The sequence below is a fragment of the Sitophilus oryzae genome, unplaced genomic scaffold, assembly GCF_002938485.1.
Source record: "Sitophilus oryzae breed Bouriz unplaced genomic scaffold, Soryzae_2.0 scaffold_179_pilon_pilon, whole genome shotgun sequence".
In the NCBI taxonomy this organism is placed as follows: domain Eukaryota; kingdom Metazoa; phylum Arthropoda; class Insecta; order Coleoptera; family Curculionidae; genus Sitophilus; species Sitophilus oryzae.
Window position 1 is genome coordinate 4519479 of NW_022146501.1, and position 15288 is coordinate 4534766.

Here is a 15288-nt window from a genome sequence, read left to right on the forward strand (position 1 = left end):
ATTTTATTTGGTTTTAGAACAAAGCTTTACACCTTAAAGAGTCTGCAGATATTTTATTCCAAGTTTTCAAGCAACTGTATAAGATAATTGAGCATTATTAATTTTATTTCATACTACCAAACTTATATGATATCATCTGTTATTTTTCATAATTTTTGAGACGTATGAAAATTTTGTGTTTATGAATAAAACTCAGTCCTTACCAATGACTTTTAATGAAAAATGATCTATATAGCAATAAAAAAATTTATCAGTTCCCAAAATAAACGCAATGGTATTTTTTTGGTTTCTGAAACGAAATTGAGATTTAAATTTTTAATGGCCAAAACGCAAAAACAAAAAGAAAATTGATAATTGATAATTTTAATAATCCTTGTTGCCATCTCTAGCCCTTATGCAAGCTTCTATCCACGCTGGTATGCTTCTTATTAAGTTATCAACGTTGTCTTGGGGTATATTCTCCCATTCTGCTAATGCTGCATCAATAAGCTGTGCGAGATTTCCTGAATTGTTTCGACGAGCTCTAACCCTTCTTTTGAGCTGGTTCTACAAGTGTTCGATAGGGTTTAGATCTGGTGAACATGTAGACCAGTTCAAAACTACAACACCTTTCGTTTCAAGACATTCTCTAGTCACTCTGCTGGTATGGGGACGATCGTACATGAAGTTAAATTATTATTATCCCCAATTGCAACTCTCTCCAAAGATTGATTGGCAACGATTGATTCTAGCACTAAATCAACATATCTCCGACCCGTTAAAGTTTGTTGAAGTTGTAACAATGGAGTTTTTGCTCCCAGTATAATACCTCCCCAGAAAATTACAGTTATATTATATCTTGGTACAGATTTGGGGCAGCCTGGAGTCTCGCTCGTCTTCCTGGAGCTCTGAGAACCCGAATTCGATGCTCATCTGATCTTAGGGCAATTCTGGTGTCATCCGAAATAAGCAGAAATTGCCAATTCTCAGTTCCAGTTTTGATGTTGAATGCATCAATTTAGCCGTTCATTTTTATTTTGCCAGATAACTGGGATCCGTAACTCTCTCTTACTGTAAAACCCTCGAGCACGAAGCCTTTTCCTTATTGTTTCAACTCAAACGTTCACACCTGTAGCTGCCAGAAGTTGTCTGTCTATCTTCTAGCAAATTTGGCACACAAGGCGGTCTTGTTGTTCAGTTGTGACTCTTTGACGACTTTGTCTGGGCATGTTCTTGTGTGTTCTTAATTCCAAGTACCTGGCATATGTTTTCGATACAACACCATGGGTAACGCCTACTATCTCTGCTACGTCTCTTTGGGACATTTCTTCTTCAGCGGGAGCAATAATTCTTTGTAGCTCTGGATGAGAAACATTGGGGTTTCTTCTAGCAAATTTGGCACACAAGGCAGTCTTGTTGTTCAGTTGTGACTCTTTGACGACTTTGTCTGGGCATGTTCTTGTGTGTTCTTAATTCCAAGTACCTGGCATATGTTTTCGATACAACACCATGGGTAACGCCTACTATCTCTGCTACGTCTCTTTGGGACATTTCTTCTTCAACGGGAGCAATAATTCTTTGTAGCTCTGGATGAGAAACATTGGGGTTTCTTCTAGCAAATTTGGCACACAAGGCAGTCTTGTTGTTCAGTTGTGACTCTTTGACGACTTTGTCTGGGCATGTTCTTGTGTGTTCTTAATTCCAAGTACCTGGCATATGTTTTCGATACAACACCATGGGTAACGCCTACTATCTCTGCTACGTCTCTCTGGGACATTTCTTCTTCAACGGGAGCAATAATTCTTTGTAGCTCTGGATGAGAAACATTGGGGTTTCTTCTAGCAAATTTGGCACACAAGGCAGTCTTGTTGTTCAGTTGTGACTCTTTGACGACTTTGTCTGGGCATGTTCTTGTGTGTTCTTAATTCCAAGTACCTGGCATATGTTTTCGATACAACACCATGGGTAACGCCTACTATCTCTGCTACGTCTCGTTGGGACTTCTAATAATTCTTCCCCTCTCTACATCTGTTAATCCAATATAAGGCATTTTTTTATTTTTTTTTGGGTCGAATGAAAATTACCGGACAATCGTGATTTTACTACTGAACACAAAATTCAAAAGGAAATAAATCGCAACAGTCGTTTATTCTTTATTATCAACTTTATTTACAACAAAAAGCCTTATCCTTAAAGTTGTATATCAAGAAATTCAGTCAGAAATAAAGAGTGAGACCATATAAGTTTGGGTTGTGTGTAGCTTAGATATTCTATCTTCGTATTATATGTTACTTCAAGTACAAACCGACAACACTGCCGCTTTTTATTTTGTCTCTCTGTCTGTCAACTGATCGTATATATTTATCTCTGTCGTATGCATTAAAACAGAGACCACGGAAATATAGTGACCAGTGCCGTGTAAAATACAGGTAACTTACACGGTCGGCGTTGGGCAAATCTCACAGTGGTGCATGTGACACCCTGTCCATGGGGTTGGCATCGTCGCTGGTGACGGTGTGGGACGGCAACTGGTGGGGGTGCATGTGGTGATGGTGGTGGTGGGTGTGATGATGGGGGGAGGGTGATGGCACGTGCGTCGTGGGGGTCTGGGTGGCGTTGTTGTTGTTGTTCGCTGACGAGGAGCCGCCCGAAGAGAGTTTCGATTCTTTCTTCATGCGTTGTTTCAGGTGAACCTGCAACAAAAATAAGACTTCCGTTAATTTCCTTCGACATTATACAGGGTGAGTCAAAAACGTCTATGTCTATGGATTTTTTTTGGAAATTTTCAAAGTAAAATATCTCGGTTATTCTGGACTTATTTGAAAAACGGTAAAGAAAAATAAGGTATACAGGGTGTGTCTCATAAGTGGCTCACCCCTATAACTTTTTCATTTTTTTAGATAAAAAATCGAGTTTTGGTATGCTAATATATGACATAAATTATGATTGGTTGACGTATTCAATTGTTTTCGGTCACTTCCTGTTTCACCGGAAATGACTAAAACTTTTGATTTTTAAATCGCTATTTTGTACCTTTATTCGATAAAAAATTTCAAATATTGTTTATTTGAAGTTATAACACATGCGATTCATAACGACAATTTGACTCGAAATACGAAGTGTGTGGTACCAAATTATTCGTAAAAAATGCTTTTTGTAAATATGCTAATGAGCAACCTCGTTTCATTTGAAAAAATTGAGAAATGATTAAAAATACGATTTGGGCATCTTTTAACCGGCCAGGACAAGACACGCAAAACACTAGACGATCAAATCTTTTTTTCCAAGGCTCCTTGATTAAAAAATAGTGTTAGGTTACCAAACCAACTCTAGATTGAAATGTAAAATTATTTACCATAATCATTATGTACAGAGGCATCATTTTAAGTGGTAGAAAGATATTTTAATGCATTTTTTTTGTGAGGATGCCGATTTTCTAACTCAAAATTTTTTAAAGCGTCAATTTTGACAGAGTCGACGCTATCTTGATTTTTTTAAAATGAAAACCCTCACATATTTTAGCAACGTTCGGTAGACAATTTTTAGGTAATTTCAAAAATATATAGTTTAGTATAGTTTGCAATTCCCGTTTTCGATATACAGAGAGTTAAAGAAATAAAAAATCAAGATAGCATCGTATCTGTCAAAATTGACGTTTTAAATAATTTTGAGCTAGAAAATTAGCATCCCGATCATATATATTTTTGAAATTAGCTAAAAATTGTCTACCGGAAAATGCTAAAATATGTGAGGGTCTCCATTTAAAAAAAATCATATCTGTCACAATTGACGTTTTAAAAAATTTTCAGGTAGAAAATCGGCATCCTCGCAAAAAGTTACGTTAAAAAGGTTTTCTATTATCTTTAAATACGAAACAGAGAAATTATAAATTGAGTGAGTCACTTAAAATGATGTCCCTGTACCAATAGATAGAAAGAGAGAATTTTATCAAAGCTACAGTTTCACGTTTTATATCGACCTGTAGTAGCTCTCTAATACCAGCGCGCAGAAATCCATTTGCGATAATTTTTTCCCCATCACCGTCGTCAGTGGCAGTCAGCCTCACTCTGCGTGAAATGCCAGCAATTAGTATCTGTCAATATATTTCCGATAATGAGCTGCCATTAGACGTAATAAATATTTATTAAAAACAGCTTATTTAATAGACGTTCAGGTGCTACCAATATTCTTCGGATTACGACGGACGGCTGAGCCGAGATCGTGACAGTTTCTCAGCGCTTCGACGTTGTTTATTTTGCATTTTCAGTTTAATATCTTTTTCTAAATAACTATTATTAAATATGATGTAGAGAGTTAGTATGTATAGGTCTGAACATGTTTTTTATATGTTCATAGTGTCTTTAATTAACATCAATCGATATACTTACTATGTATAAACAGAAAAACCTTCTTAATCTATGAAAAAATGAAATAAAACTGTCTAAAAAAGCCTCGAAAAGAGCACGTTTGAAGGCCAGACGGAAATCATATTTGAAATCAGTCAAATCAATCGATCATATTTTGAGGGTACACAAATATATATCCACGTGTCCTTGAATAATGTAGATTATTTAGATTAGATGAATTAAATAGAAAGTTCGGCATTTAACGTTTTATGCAAAATTGGCTAGATATTTTTACACAAATGAAGAAGGAGATTAAAGATAAAGGATTATACTATATTCCTATTGTAGCACATTTTTAGACAACTTCTTTATTTTTAAGATTTTGATGGTCAAACATCAACAAAACATTCCTTATGTTTGGACTAAATTTTCTGGAAAATAAAGACATAATTTAAATTTCCGTTACAATACGGAAATAGATTGAAGTTCTGTGATTACAGTGATATATAATTTATATGGTTTTGTAACAAATTGCTCGCTATTTTATGGCAAATGCTGAAGCTCTGCAAACCTTAATCAAGCATTAATCAAAGCACGTGTGTTTGAAATTTTTAATTGTGGCTTATCGTGACAGGATCGGGCTAAGCCTTAGAAAGATTTCTGAAATATAATATATATTTCCATTTATTTATTTATTTTGCTGCATTTATTTATTTATTTTCTAACCTTGTCGTTCGTTTTGACACTTTAGTTTTGTATTAAAAGTTTTTGGTTTAAACGAATTGTGTTATATACTTTTTTTTACAATTTTTACTAGCAGACCTTGCAGTCGAACATTGTCCTTTTTAGAACCTCTTTTAAAGCAAAAAACTAATCGCAACATTATTAGAATATTTTGAACAACGGGAAAGCGGTAGAAATGCCCATCATTAGCCCTTTATGTCCCTTAAGTGCTCTTAACAAGGTGAGTTTTGTTGATGTTAATAAAAACTGTTGGTATATTTATAATAAATTTATTTTTATTTCCTAAAATATTTTGATTAAAAGAAAATAGGTCAAGCTTACATATCACGTGATTAAAAGTTTATTTGGTATGATCTATAGTTCAATGTTGGTGTGTAAACTAGCAAAAAAAATAATATCAAAGGTGGCCTAGACTTACCTTAGCGTGTCGTTTCTTCTCGTCGCTCCTCGCGAACTTCCGCCCACACACGTCACAGCTAAACGGCTTCTCCCCCGTGTGAGTGCGGATATGCGTCGTCAAATGATCCGACCTGGAAAAGCTGCGCATACAGATCCGGCACTGGAACGGTTTCTGACCGGTGTGAATCCTGATATGTCGCGTCAGTTCGTCGGACCTCGAGAACCTTCGGTCGCAATTCTCCACAGGGCACGCGTAGGGCCTTTCGTGTACCGGTGTCTTACTCGGCCTATTCGGGTACTTCCGTGGCTTTACCGGCACCAACTTTAACGGTACAGGACTCTGTTGGTAAACTTGTGAAAGAATCTCGTGACCCTTTGACGTAGATGGATTGTACTCAGCTAATTGAACCGTACCGTAAGGTGAAGGAGCTTGTTGTAATTCCGCTCCACACGAGGTTGAAAAAGGTTCTTGTTTAGGTACTAACGAGCTGGGACCGGGCACTACCGAACCTTGAGGCGAGTATTCTTGAGTGTCCCACTGGTATTTCGCGGCGGGTGCTACAAGAGGTTGTCCGACGCGGGAGTACACTAAGTCCGACTGTTGCATGTCCAGTTGAAGCGTCGTGGTCGCACTGGAACAACTAGGATAACTCGGAGGTTGTTTCAGCGACAAACTCGAACTACAATCCATGCTCAGCATCAACTGTTCCGTTCCTCGGTCATCGTACTGACCTCCAGCAGGCGATGGGGTTGCACTGGTATACTGTTGAGGACTCTGACTCGTCTGACTCGTACCCCCTTGCAGAAATCCGAACATCGAAGGATACATTGGTTTATCACCGCTTTGTAACAACCACTGTCCAACCGCCGAAGGACTGTGACTCATCCCTTGCGTCCCTAACCCTAGAGGACTCCCTTGGGACTGTTGCATCTGGATGTTACTCTGAAGCCCCGGTGATCCTCCGTGAACGGTTCTGTGTTGTAATTTTGTCAGATTGTTGTTGTTCGAAGGAGCATGATGGGAGTACATGGTGCTCAACGAGCTCTGATTGGTACTGTCTTCTTTGGGACTCAGGGCGGATTCGTGAGGTGTAACGCGTTCAGCCAGATGAGTGCTGGAAGGTGAATGATGCGGTGAGGTTTGTTGTTGTTGATTTTGTTGTTCGATCGAAAGTTCCTCAGGATCGAGAGTACCTAGAACGAAAAAAAAAGATAATTAATAAAAAAAATATGTGTATTCGTTCGAGTGAATGAACATTGAATGATTATACGGCGAGGTAAATGAAAAAATGAAATGAAACGAGACAAAAAGGATACCCCTATGAAATTTGATATGGCCGACGATTTCTTTGTGTGGTCTGCGTGCTAGACGCTAGGAAACAATAGTTAAGTCAAAGGGAATTAAATCTGGCGGAGAGAATGGACGCCGAGTCAGCAGACGCTGACAAAAGCTCGCGGTTATCGATGCAGTATTAATTTTCTGTTTCACGATTCGACTTATTTTTTAAAGAGGGTCGTTTTGTCACGCAAAAAAAAACACAAAAAATTGTAAAAAGCACTTTAATTTATAGATTTATAATCATCAACTTTTTTAGTTGTCTAATACTGAAGGCTGATAACCGTGCGATCAAAATATTAATTGTAGTATAAAGTATAGTCTGGATTATTTCGAAATTGGGTTAATGAATTTGCATAATGCAGGGTTTTCCATATAACTCGTTTATTTTAGTTGTCGACAATAGTTGGTCGAGTTTTGTAAATACTGTCTTAAACATATCCCCATAAAAAACCGTACTAACTACTAACAACTAGATAAAATCAGGAGCATTTAAGTATTCTATTAATTGGTGAATGCACATGCGCACTGCATTCACCAACTAATAGAATCATATCAATTCTCTCTGATGTAGGATAAGTTTGCATTTTCGGGAAATTTCTGAGAAATTTTTTTGTTTTAACTGAGTTTTAACTAGTTGTTAAAGTTGGACTAATTAGGCAGCTATGTTGAAGTAAAGTCAGACATATCACAGCCACCTAGATTTTATCAAATAATAAAGATCTACTCAGATCAAATCATGTAAATGAAAATATATTTGTTTGAGGAGTATTTTGAAGAGACATGAATTCTCCATTGAATATGGGAAAATAATATACTGTGGGTGTTCCATTTAAAATAAAAGAGTAACATGCTGTGACCAATGTTCAATATTAATTTTGTCTCACCCTGTATAACTTTTTGGATCAAATTTTAATTTGATTTAAAGTACAATAGTTAATTTAACTAAATATTAGGCTATACCGGGTAAATTCCAAGGTAGCTTTTATTGTAATTTAAAAATTGTTCTTTAGTTCTAGAAAATGCTAAATATGCCAAAAACCTTACATTTTAGGCATATACTTCTCCAAAAAAAGTCACCTTTATTTTTCGCCCAGAATCCGAAAATCAATTAATATATAGGGTGTTCCATTACAAAAAAACACAACTTTGATATGTAACTTTTTTGTGGACACCCTGTAGAACCCTCTATATTTTTAAAAAGTGTTCTGAATTAACCTACATAATATGCTTACAAAATTTCATTTCAATACAGACTGTCGTTCTACTTGGAGCTTCCGCGGCGTATGAGAGGCGCCACCCTGTAGTTTAGCTTTTGTTTTAGCAAACTATACCCATTTGTTAAATAATAAATAACTATTATAAATATCGTTATTAGTATATTTCTTGTACTAATCGTTGTGATTGAAGTATTTGAAATAAGTATAAACTCAAAAAAGGCTTACACTATACAGAACTAGATAATTTTCTACGTCTGGACATGTAAAAAATGTAGAAAATTAATTCTCTACGTGTAGAAAATATAAAATTTTCTACCTACCCAACCCTGGTGGTAGTGATTAAAAACTTTAATCGGGTTTATCGGATAATAGTACGAGAGCTAGCAACGTCGGAAAAACAAGTATTTTAAGACGTCTGCCTCTTTGATATATCTTTTACTATGCTCTCTAGAACAGCATGTGGCCCGTCTGGCTACCGGTAAACGTTGCGTTCCCTACTGCGCATTGAAAGAAGATCCTATATTTTTATTAGTCCTTTAAATTCTAGTATTGAATATAAATCGAAAATGTCTCCATAGCGCAATGCGTAGAGTTTCCGACCACGAACCGAGGAGTCAGAGTTCGAATCCAGGTCAGGGCAAAGACTTTTTTATTTTATTTTCGTTTATATTCTGATAGTAAAGTATTAAATATTGTTTTTTTTAATTACCAGAATTATTTAATACTTTACTATCAGAATATAAAGGAAAGTAAAATAAAAAATCTTTGCCCTGACCCGGATTCGAACTACGAACCGAATCCTCGGTTCGTAGTCGGAAACTCTTCGCACTGCGCTATGGAGACATGTTCGATTTATATTCAATACTAGAATTTATAGGACTAAATTAAAAAAAAATATAGGATCTTCTTCCGATGCGCAGTAGTGAACGCAACGGGTATCGGCAGCCAGACGGGCCGCATACTGTTCCAGAGAGCATAGTAAAAGAGTATATCAAAGAGCCAGACGTCTTAAAATACTTTCTCGAAAACGTTGCTAGCTCTAAGACTATAAGCCGCTATTGAAATATGCTTGTCAAAAACATGTACTGCAATGAAACGAGCTCCAAAACCAGGTAAAAATAGATGGAATTACCTTCAGGTGGTAGTTTGACGGCCATCGTTAATTCGTACTCGGACCAAAGTCATCGGTCGAGTGTTGCGAAGGCGATTGCGCACTGCGGAAACATAAATTTTCGACGCCAGGAGAAAAACTGCGGAATTGTATCGTTAAGATTTTACGACCGATTAAAATTTTATAGAAATTATTATACCGGGTCCCCGTAATAAACGTACGTATTAATCCGATAAACAATTACGTGCGATAAATATCCGAGTAATTATAAAATTATATCGCGGAATTAGGTTTCTTATAATAAACTTAATTAAATATTAAGTTCTGCATGTTTTAATAAATTCTATAGAATGTTTAATTCAGATCTTACTACTTTCTAAGTTATTATTTAATTTAATATCTGTTACTGATTACTAAATATATTTTATATCAATTAAACTTTTAGTTACGTAATCGAGGGCGCGATTTTTAAATTCATTGTTGCCAACCATGGCTGACTAACTGGAATTTAAATTTCGCGCTGGGGATTCAGGTGGTAGCTCTGCTGTAAAAAATGTCAAGTTGCCACATTTATTTATTTATTTTTCCTGACACTGTCATTCGTTTTGACACTTTATTTTTGTTTTTATGATATTTCAAGCTTAAACCTTTTTACTAGCAGATCTTGCAGTCGAACATTGTTCTTTTTAGAAAAAAGATAGCTTAATAGACGTAAAAACTCATCCCAACTTTATTAAGGTGCGATTTCGGTGCCGCGGCTAGCAGCTGCGTCTCCAGCCGCTGCACTGATTTGTACAGTTTCAAATGGAACAAATTTGGCTTGCAACCCTTCAAAGGTGCCCGGTGGCGTAGAGGTACAGGCTCTCGTCTCGTTCCATCAGCCGACTATTTTTACTAAACTATACCCATTTGTTAAATAATAAATAACTAATAGAAATATCGTTATTAGTACATTTCTTGTACTAATCGTTGTGAGTGAAGTATTTGAAATAAATATAAACTCAAAAAAGGCTTACACTATACAGAACTAGATACTTTTCTACGTCTGAACATGTAAAAAATGTAGAAAATACCAAACCAAACCAAACCTACCCAACCCTGGTGGTAGTGATTAAAAACTTTAATCGGGTTTATCGGGTAAATAGTACGAAGTATTTTAAGACGTCTACCTCTTTGATATATCTTTATGACTGCTCGTAGAAAATCGTAGTTGACCAGGGCAAAAAATGGCGCCATTTACGTCAAATGATGATGAAATTTTAATCAACGAAATACAAAAATATCCCGTGATTTATGATTATGAAGACAAAAATTACAAAAATTTTGTTATTAAAGAGAATTGTTGGAAAAAGGTCGATAAAGAATTAAAAAAGAAGGTGTCATCTTCTTTTAGATGATTAATTAAGTTCAGGTTCTTGATTACAAAATACAGGGAGAATCTCAAATGAGTGCAAATATTTTTAGAGGTGGTATATTTCGACCCAAGGAACCCGTCTATGAGTTTTTTTCTCAAAAAAGATTTTTAAATATACCTGTATATTTTAGAAAACTTTTTAGAACTGCCTCTTTACCGCAAATTTTGCCACGGTATAATTTCTTAATCTGTATAATATTATTTTGGTTACGGCACTAAAAGGGATGCAAATACAGAAAAAAATCCAGTGGCTCTCAAATTTTTTAAAAAAGAAATATATTTTTTTAAATTTTCAAACTTTTTTTGTACGTGTTTGAAATTAGAATTGGTTATTTTGGATGTATTTGACAAACGGTAAAGAGAATATATGTTTTCTTTTACCTAGATCGACCAGCCCTGAAAATATTTGCCCTTATTTAAGACTCACACTGTATATAACAGAGATGCTGATCCACTTTTTAGTAGCAGGACTTTGGCATAATTTTTTTTTGAGAAAATTTGAAAGACATGGTTTATTTTTGATAGAATTATGATATAAACAAACAAAAATTTAGTATAGCATCACCTAGTTAGAGGCTACTACTATACGATTGAAAAAAAAACAGCGTCAAAGACGGTTGGGGAATGACAATCGATAATAATTTTGACGAGGTCAAGCCTTAGACGTAATTTCCTTGCCCCGTACTCTTCTTTATTTTGTAACGGCGCTTATACTGCCAGTGGGCCTTAGGAGGGTTGTAATTTATTTTTATGTTGAGTAAAAATGATTTGTATATGGCGTAGTTTAAAATTCGAGAAACATATTCTATTCATTTTGAATCTTCCTAAATTAGTTTTACTTTTTGACAAGTTTTACATCAATTTTTAGTAAATAGGGTCCGATTGTGTCACCGATTGTCGTTCCCCAGTCATACGGTATATTTAGTGATATTATTTCATCTCAAATAGTCCAACAAATCAGCAAAAATCAAATTCATATGTGTCAAGTGAGACCTACTGCCTAAAAATATGTAATATAAGGAATAGTACCTATTATTAGACTCCTTCGCCTTGCTATTCAATGATTCTTAGTTATAATTAATCATAAACATATCAACAAATTACTTTCTAATTGGTAAATACAATTTATTCAGTGCGAAATAATCTAAATTGAGACAAAAATCTCTGAGGGTGTTGACCTGGCAACGCGGCATCGATTTTCAACTGTTTCGGTTGCCCTAGAGCACGCACCCACGCCCACGCGATTTGAACAGATGTTAACACTTGTTGGCATGGGTTTCGTTGAGGAAAATTCAAGGAGAAAACCATCTGTTATGGACGAGACAGGGAAACCCTTTAGTTTTCCAGTGGTGTTAAGAAATTTTCCCATTAATTTGTCCGGTAGCTACTAGCTTTGTTTTTTCTTTAATACTACTGTAAAGCAGAAAAAATGTGCTAGTCAGTTCAATAACTTCTCCGTTTTCCAAAAAGAAAGACAAATAGGTGTTGAAGAAAATAATACGAAAATATATGGCCTGAACATGATTGAAACTTATTAATTGTATCTGGAATTTTAACCTCACACTTCTAACTCTATGGATACCATTTACAAAATAAATCTAAGTGAGATGTAATTAGGAGGACGAGATTGTTCAGCATGTACTATGAAAGTAAATGACAATGTCGTCAATCAGAGAGTGCATTTTGGATGAAGGTTGGCTCCTAGAGTCTTAATAGAAAGAAAGAAAGAAAGAAATTGCTTTATTGTCATAAAAAATTAAACAATTTTGTTGACAAAGCTTAAAAAAAAGAAGAATATAAAAAACATACAAAACTTCACTTAACAATAAAAAAACATATAAAACTAACAGCAAACATACAAAACTAAAACAATACTTTATACAATTATAGAAATTGTACATTGTCAAAAATTTATTTAATAAAATATAAATAAAATATAAACATACATGTAAATAAACAACTGTATATAATGTCAATACTAAATTTAAATGGATAGAAAACAAAATCATTTCTTAAATTTAGTGAATGTGTGTTAAATTTAGAACCCTAGATATTAATAAAAAAATTGTTAACCGCGTAAAAGGCTTTCTCCAGTAAGTATGATCTCAAGGCTCTGCGAAATGCAGGAAAGGATGAAATGGAATTAATTTCAGATGGCAGATGATTGTGCATTTTTTTTGCATTGTACAATATGGAACTCTTTACTAACTCAGAGTGAGGGGTTGGCAGATACATGTTATGCTCTGCGTTCCTAATTGGATAGCCATGAACTGGCCCTAGAGAAATACTCGATACGTGCTTGCGAACTAGGCAGACGGATTCGAGTATGAATAGGGAAGGAAGAGTTAATATTTTATATCTTTTAAACAAGTCCCGGCAGTGAGCACGACTGGTTAGCCTCAGTGAATATCGCACAGCTCTCTTTTGTAATTTGAAGATACGCTCAAATTGAGTCGCACAACACGCACCCCAGAATGGAAGTGCGTATCGGAGATGCGACTCAAAAAGGGCATAATAGACTGTCCTAGATGTTGACAAATTAAGCACATTAGCAACTGATCTAAGTGCGAAACAGGCAGAACTTAATTTTTTAGCTAAAGCATCGATGTGCAAATCCCATTTTAAATAGTTGTCCACAACAAGGCCTAAAAATTTCACAGAATCAACGACGTCAATGGTGGTATTATCAAGTTGAAAAGGTAGCAACGTACTTTTATATGATAAGACTTTAGTTTTAGAGACGTTGAGACACAGATAATTAGAATCGCACCATGTTTTTATGTTGATTAAGTCACTGGAAATGGTTCTATGAAGTGCCGTGGTGTCCGGGCTGCTCCATGTGAAACAAGTATCATCCGCGAAGAGACAGATTTTACCACTGATGTCCAGACTAGCAATATCGTTGATAAACAACAGAAACAAAATAGGACCTAGCACTGAGCCCTGAGGTACTCCGCATTCTATTGGCTTGCAAGAAGACACAGTCTTATCAACCCTCACACGCTGGTTTCTGTTGTTAAGGTAGGACTTAAACCATTCAAGAGGCGTTCCCCTGATACATAGTACTGCAATTTGTTAGTTAGGATGTTATGATTAACACAATCGAAAGCTTTCGAGAAATCACAGAAAATTGTTGCTGTAACGAGACGGTTGTTCAGACTGGAGTATACATTATTAAACAGCGAAAACATAGCGTCATTTGTACATTTGTTACTCAAGAACCCAAACTGAAAGGGGGTGAGTATTTTGTATTTTAGAAGAATTGATACAAGCCTCTTTTTAACCAGTCTCTCCATGATCTTCGATAACGTGGGAAGGAGTGCAATTGGACTGTGAATAGGAGTCTAATACTCTTTGAACTGATATAGTAGTCGTTAAAGCAGACAAAATCATGGTTCGGAAGATTAGTTTATTGACATGATGTGTTGATGGTATGTTACATACTGAGTAGATAAGTGTTTCATTACTTTACAACCACAACCACATAAATTATGAAAACGTTGGAACAATATTTTAATTGGAAAAAGAAAAAATGTCAAGATTTGTTTTTTTCTGGAAATATTTCGTAAAATATTTCGGTGGTAGTGTAGAGGCTGTTTAGAACGAGTAGAAGTAAAAGAAATGAAAGATGAAAAGGAGTAACGGAAGTCGAAGAAGAAAGTAAAGATAGACATTATAACATTTCCAAAATTTTTAAAACTTAGTAATATCAATATTACATATATGTGTTTCTAGATAAACAACAATAAACGCAATACAAAAGAGACTCAAAAACAAAGTCATCCCTTGGTAACATTATTTACGTATTTTTTCCTTTCCCCACCCGTTTGGGGAGCTATCGACGGACGGTCCACAGGCGATTGACGTCACCGTAAGGGTCCGACGTGGCAACGGCGCCCTAAGGCGGTTTTCCCCTGGACTTTTCAAGGCCTCTGCCATTAAATTTTCGTAGAGGTCAGCGGCTCGCCGCGCGCACTCATTCCACGGCCAGTCGAAAAATCGATACGCCCGCTATCGAGAGGATGGGAAAATCGATACGGAGGCTCATTCATAAATTGCGAATACATATGCGAGGAATGAAATGACGCAGTAGCTTGACGCTCATTTACATTTGTCACTTTTAATGATTTAGTCTTGGAGGAAAGATCCAAAGTGATGATTCGTGACTACCGATCACCTATTGATGAAAGAATCGTTCCCCATTCTGATTATTCACTCAGAATGAAAAATTTAAATAATCAGTCGGTCTTTATTTTGTGGTCTATGACTGATATTGACTGACAAATGCCAAATAATGACTAGTAATTGTGTGTAAAAGACACTTTACATACATTTGACCTTGAATACGTGATCAGTGGGTTGACAACTTTAAATATCTAGGGTTAATTGTAACTGAACAGGAACTAAGACTACTTAACTCGCTGGAGAGAATGAAATCAAACTTCGCATTCGAGTTGGCAAAAGATTAGTAGGATATCTAAATTCATTGTGGTCGGATCAGTATCTCTCTCTTAGAATAAAAAAAAACAATCTGTCATGTGCTATGGTTATGAAATATAAGCTATAACGGCCGAAATGAAGCTGAGACTTAAAGCAGTCGAAATGGAGTATCTCAAAAGGAGCGTAGGCATATCAAAAATGGACCAGATTACTAACAGAGAGACACAGATTCAGTGGATACCTCCACAAGGAAGGAGGCGAGGTAGACCAAGAAGGTTGTGGAACAGCACAGTCAAGGG

At 35.9% G+C, this 15288-nt stretch overlaps 2 protein-coding genes across 2 annotated transcripts in view; one reads left to right on the forward strand and one right to left on the reverse strand.

Annotated features, from left to right (window-relative positions):
• Window positions 1–15288, forward strand: part of LOC115882709 (putative serine protease K12H4.7) — a gene marked incomplete in the record, with an annotated part of 747005 nt that overhangs the window by 196322 nt on the left and 535395 nt on the right.
• The window catches only part of LOC115882707 (early growth response protein 1-B), a 34383-nt gene that overhangs the window by 1181 nt on the left and 17914 nt on the right, over window positions 1–15288 (reverse strand). Inside the window, exons 2-3 of the mRNA XM_030900929.1 lie at window positions 5488–6662; window positions 2418–2672 (exon numbers count right to left, since the gene is read on the reverse strand). Coding sequence (XP_030756789.1) covers window positions 2439–2672; window positions 5488–6662 — 1409 coding nt within the window. The 3' untranslated portion in view covers window positions 2418–2438. The remainder of the gene's footprint in view (window positions 1–2417; window positions 2673–5487; window positions 6663–15288) is intronic.